The 5,730-nt window shown below is 35.0% G+C and overlaps 1 protein-coding gene across 1 annotated transcript; it reads left to right on the forward strand.

Annotated features, from left to right (window-relative positions):
* Positions 1 to 3,393: 3,393 nt before the first annotated feature.
* Positions 3,394 to 5,054, forward strand: LOC108326897 (uncharacterized). The gene is made up of 2 exons (XM_017560501.1): positions 3,394 to 3,937; positions 4,483 to 5,054. Exons 1-2 carry the CDS (start codon positions 3,394 to 3,396, stop codon positions 5,052 to 5,054), a joined length of 1,116 nt encoding a protein of 371 aa, XP_017415990.1.
* The last annotated feature ends 676 nt before the right edge of the window (positions 5,055 to 5,730 follow it).

Genomic DNA, 5,730 nt, shown 5'->3' on the forward strand with positions numbered 1-5,730 from the left:
AAGCATTAAATGTTAGTCGACTGCATTAATTGTCGTGATTGCTGTTAACTGTTATAACAGAATTGTTATATTCCAATGCATTAGTAGCTAAGTCGATTAAAATGTGTTTAAGATGAGTTATTCTATAAATTGACGCAGATTTGATTTCTGTAAGAACTTTTGTGATTCTAACATTTTCATATCTTTTGCAAAAAGTTGTGATCTTATAGAAAGTAAAGAAAAGCTCCAAGAAATAAGAGTGACTGTGGTGATCAACTACTTGTGATTTCTTGAAGAGTAAGATTGTTGTGTTTTTCAAAGGTTGATCAACTTGCACATTTGGGTGTCATTGAGAGATCAGATTCTACAATCTTTTGAAGATTGGTTTGAAGTTCCCTGTTGTGATTACAGGAAGAAGAGCGTGTGACGTTCTTGACTTTGAGAGTGTCTCAAAGGGTTTAGACAACAGAAGAGAGGATTCTTGCTGCTGGTCTTGTTGTGTAATGCCTATATTTTTATTAAAGGGTTAGAGAGGTGTTTTATATTTTTGACGTGTGGTCGCTATAAAAGCCTTGTTGTAAAAACCTTGATCATTATAGTGCATTGACTTCCTGTGGTTGGAAGGACACTGGATGTAGGCTTGGCCGAACCAGTATAAAAACACAATGTTTGAATTTTCTCATCCCTACTCTCTTTATTCAATCGATTGCGTTCTGCATTCATTCGATTAAATTTCTGCTGCATTGAAAATCTTTTACCTTGCGATTCAAGAAAAGTATCAAGGCATCATTTTTATTGAAAAAGATTTTGAAAGATTTTATTTTTACATTTCACCAATTCACCCCCCCCCCCTCTTGGTGTGAGAAATTGAGTCATTTTATTTGAACAAATAACAAGCACTCAAAAGGAACCTAATAAAGGAACTACAGTAGATTAAGAAAATAAGAAAAGTCGAAATCACAGTTCAGAATTCATTCCGGTTGCAAACTGTTTGATAATTTCCAAAGAGTTTGATGAAATGCCTCAAAGAACTTTAGATTTTGTGTTTTTAACTTTCAAGGCTTGTAAACTGGATTGAACGATTCTATAAGCTTTTTAACACTTGATTTTGCTTCTTTTTATAATTTATTTTCAATCTAAATCATAGAACCAACTTTTACCAATCCAAATTTGGAATTAATCAAATGAACTTTTCAAATAACTCCTAGAAATGCAGAACTGCACCACAAAAAAGTGGACTAATTTGGTGGTTTTAAACCCAAAAACGAGTCAAAGTGATTCAACAGCTCATATGAGTGACTAAACAACTTTGCTTGATGATTTTAAGCATGTTCAAACTCATAAACAACTCAAACTATTTATAACTCCAAATCACTGGTTCACTTCCAATTTAACTCAAAAAGTGATGGTTTAATAGGCAAATATGCATATAGGCTAAAATTTGACCAAATGAATAGTGCTAGCAACTTTCAAACATCAATTTAAACTAGTTCAAGCTCTTAAACAACACAGAAACAACACCAACTGAAATCAAACCTTGCAATAGCCAAATATGTAGTAAAATATACCAATTCACCACTAAAATCAGTTTTAATAGAATCAAAAGCTAGAACCGTGATCAAATTGCCTCAAGGAAGTGTAAATGCACAAAACTAAGCTAGAATTGGAAGTCTTAGCATGACCAAATTCAAAATGGATCCATCAAAGAGTGATAGCACGGTGAAAAGCTGAAATAAAAAGTGAAACAGTGGAATGCTAATGTTTGTGCACAACCAAGCTATGCAAATTGCATTTCATTTCTTATTATGGTATGCTACACCTTTAGCATCCTTCAATAGCAACAAACAAAGTTGTACAAAGCTTTAGAATCAAAGAAACTGAACTGAATAGAGATCGATGAATTGAAACAGAAACAAATTTTTCTACAGTAGAGTTCACACGGTATTGAAATCAGAATTGATTTCTAGTGCTTCAACTTGTATCATCAAGGCTAGAACAAGTTCTCATTGCCTTTATTTCTAGATATATATCTTGTCAAGCACTTGAACTCAAGCAAAAACGAAAACTAGCACAGCTAAACATATTAACAAACTGGACAAAAACAACACTACAACCAAAGATGCACAAGACAATGACAAGCTGAAATTTAAATTTAAGGCTAGAAATGACTCAAGCAATGGATATTCACCGTTTAAAATGATAGAAAAACATGAACACACATAGAAAACAACAAAACAGTAAGCATAAAAATAGAAACAAAAAAACAGCACTAATATGCTGTAAACTGCAGCAAAACAGAAACAAAGAAAACAATAGAAATGAAGTGAAAAGATGGAGGAATAACTTAGCTCTTGGTGCGTGGATGACCTAAGCTCTGATACCACTTGATGCAAGCATGCCTAGGCTTGGAACTCGCAGGTAGCAACTCCAAACAGCAAGCATTGATGGTGTAGCGAAAGGAATGAAGATGAATGATGTTTTGGTGTTTTTTAATGGAAGGAGTGTGTGTAGAGACCTCTCAGCTCAGAAGGCCTTCCTACTATGGAAGGAAGCTAAAGGGAAGGGTAGAGAAAGTTAAGAGAAAGAGTGACTCAAGAGCATATAGGGTTGGAATCAAATTCTGTAGCATTTCACTAAAGCTCAAAAGTGAAAAATTACAATGGAGAGACCCTCTTATTTATAGGTGAAGAAGGGCCTTACTTCTGGCCAAATTTCCCTCCAAAAATCAAATACAAGTTGAGCTTGTGGGGAAGGTTAGGTGAGACACGCTTCCCACTCCAAGCACACAAGGAAAACATGTGTAATTCAAACATTGATACGTAGTGGCTGAGCCAGACAGGGTTTTGGTTAGGCCATTTCAGAATCTGGAAGGCAAAAAGCTTTGTATTTCTAATCTGGAAGCAAGCCTCTCCAATATGGAAGCAACTCCATTTTCTCCCCTTTTTAGCTCTTTTGCTTTCCTTGGCTTATTTAGCTTCTTAGATGGCTCAACCATGGTCTCCAAGCTTTATTTAGACCCTATAAAACAACATATGAACATATTAAAAGATAATCCTTCTAAGACTTAGAGAAAGAAAATCAAGAAAGCCTTTAAAAGTCCTTCTTCAACTTCCCTTTCTTAGCCTTAGCTTGAGTTGCTACTTCTTTGAATGGCTTCCCTAGTTAGGTTTCCATTAATACACGTTTTTTTCATTGCACACAGTTGATTCTTGCACAAGAAAGATTTCAAGAACCTTATAGTTTGCGAAAAAGAATTAAAAAGTGCAAGTTTTTATAAAACACCAATTCACCCCCCTCTTGGTGTTGAGAAAAAAGTCCAACAATTCTAACAATTGGCACTAGAGTTGGTTTTCAAAAGTTATTTGAAAAACAAATCGATTACTCTTTTTGTATAATCGATTACTCGATCTTGAAATGGCCTCTATTTCTCCAATACCGAGGAAGAGTGAATTTGTTCTTGACTGTGTGCATGTTACTTGCAATGATAAATGTATCTCTGTCACTAATGGGTTTTATGAGTCTTTTGAAACTAGATTATTCCGGAGTTCACTCCAAGGAAGGAAAATTGGTATCAACAGTCTGGAATCTAGAATAGAAATAGTAGATTTGGAGGCAGAAAGATTCACTAGCTTCCTAAATAAGAAGAAGGCAGATGTAAATCAAAGTGATGACAAAATGAAGAACAAAGACGGGGATTTACCAAGTACTGATCTCATTATGATGGCCAAGTCAGAAACAACAAAAGCAAGTCTGGAACAAGAAGCAAAGGAATCTATGTGGTATTTGAACAGTAGGTGTGCATGTCACGTGACAGGGGATCCAACAAAATTCACAAGCCTCTCTCATAGGACAACTGGTCATGTCACTTACGGTGATAACAACAAGGGTAAAACTATCAGTATTGGTAAAATTCAAACACCCTTAACATATGAAATTGAGAACGTATTGCTTGTTGAAGGTTTAAATTATAATTTGCTCAGTATTAGTCAATTGTTTTATAAAGGGCTGAAGATAACGTTTGAACCAAACTATTGTTTGATAAACAATGGGTCAACAGATGAATTGTTATTAATTCGAAAGAGATATAACAACATCTATATTATTGATTTTAGAAAAACATCATTTAAGTCTGTTGTATGCTTATTGTCTAAAGAGAATGATGCATGCTATGGCACAAAAGATTAGCTCACATTAATATGGGTCAGTTAAATAAATTTGTGTCTAAGGAGGTGTCTACCACTAGACCTCTTGAATTGTTACATATGGACTTGTTTGGTCCCTCAAGAGTCATAAGTCTTGGAGGAAATTTGTATGGCTTGGTGATTGTTAATGACTATTCTCGTTATACCTGGACTTTTTTTATTTTTGCCAAAAGTGAAACTTTCAGGGTATTCAAGAAGTTTGCAGCCATTATTCAAAACAAAAAGGAACTCAAAATCAAGTCTATAAGGAGTGATCATGGCAAGGAATTTTAGAATGAAGCGTTTGACGACTACTATGCAGAAATGGGAATTTCTCACAACTTCTCTGCCCTTGCTGATGAAAATTGGATGATGGCAATGCAAGAAGAGTTAAATCAATTTAAGAGGAACAAATTGTGGGAACTTGTTCCAAGGGTAAAAACTCAACAAGTGATTGGTACAAAGTGGGTGTTCCGAAATAAAATGGATGACTCTAGTGAAATCATCAAGAATAAGGAAAAATTAGTTGCAAAGGGTTATAGTCAAGAAGAGGGAATCGATTACAACGAGACCTATGCTCCAGTGGGAAGATTAGAAGCCATAAGAATACTTCTAGCCATTGCTTTGGTGATGAGATTTAAACTGTATCAAATGGATGTAAGGAGTGCATTTCTGAATGGGTACATTAAGGAAGAAGTATTCATTGAACAACCTCCTAGTTTTCATGATTATGAGTATCCAGATCATGTGTTCAAATTGAAAAAGGCTCTATATGGATTGAAATTGACGCCAAGGTCATGGTATGGACGACTAAGTAAGTTCTTAATCAAGGAAGAATTCACAAGGGGTAAACTTGATTCCACCCTCTTTATAAAAAAATTGTGGAAAGGATAAATTGTTTGTACATGATATTATTTTTGGTTCAACTAATCCCATGTTATGCAAAGAGTTTTCCAAGACCATGCAGGATGAGTTTGAGATGTCCATAATGGGAGAACTCACCTAATTCCTAAGACTTCAAGTGAAACAAGATGATAGTGGCATTTTTATTCATCAATCCAAGTATTGTACGGACTTGCTGAAAAAGTACAAAATGCTAGAATGCAAGGAAGTTGCCACACCAATGACAACCAACTATTATCTTGATCTAGATGAAAAAGGTTATTCTATAGACCAAAAGCTCTATAGAGGTATGATCGGATCTTTATTATACTTAACTGCTAGTAGACCAGACATCATGCATAATGTTTGTCTTTGTGCTAGATTTCAATCATAACTAAAGGAATCACATCTAACAGTTGTGAAAATAATTTTAAAGTATCTAAAGCGAACTAAAAGTCTTCGATTGTGGTAGCCTAGTGGTTCAAACATTTTTCTAGAAGGATATAGTGATTTAGACTTTGGTGGCTGTAAATTAGACAAGAAAAGCACTAGTGGAGCATGTCATCTGTTAGGTTGGTCTCTAGTTTCTTGGCATTCAAAGAAACAAGCTTGTGTGGCACTTTCCACCATAGAAATCGAGTACATTGCAGTTTGAAGTTGTTGTGCTCAGTCTCTTTAGATCACAAGC

Source organism: Vigna angularis, chromosome 1 (genome assembly GCF_016808095.1).
Source record: "Vigna angularis cultivar LongXiaoDou No.4 chromosome 1, ASM1680809v1, whole genome shotgun sequence".
NCBI classification, from domain to species: domain Eukaryota; kingdom Viridiplantae; phylum Streptophyta; class Magnoliopsida; order Fabales; family Fabaceae; genus Vigna; species Vigna angularis.

Bases quoted from the DNA above. Each gene is read 5' to 3' on its own strand.
- LOC108326897 (XM_017560501.1), top strand. From the start codon at position 3,394: ATGGCCTCTATTTCTCCAATACCGAGGAAGAGTGAATTTGTTCTTGAC. The intron at 3,938-4,482 runs GTTTAAATTATA...ACTACTATGCAG, and splicing joins GAACGTATTGCTTGTTGAAG to AAATGGGAATTTCTCACAAC.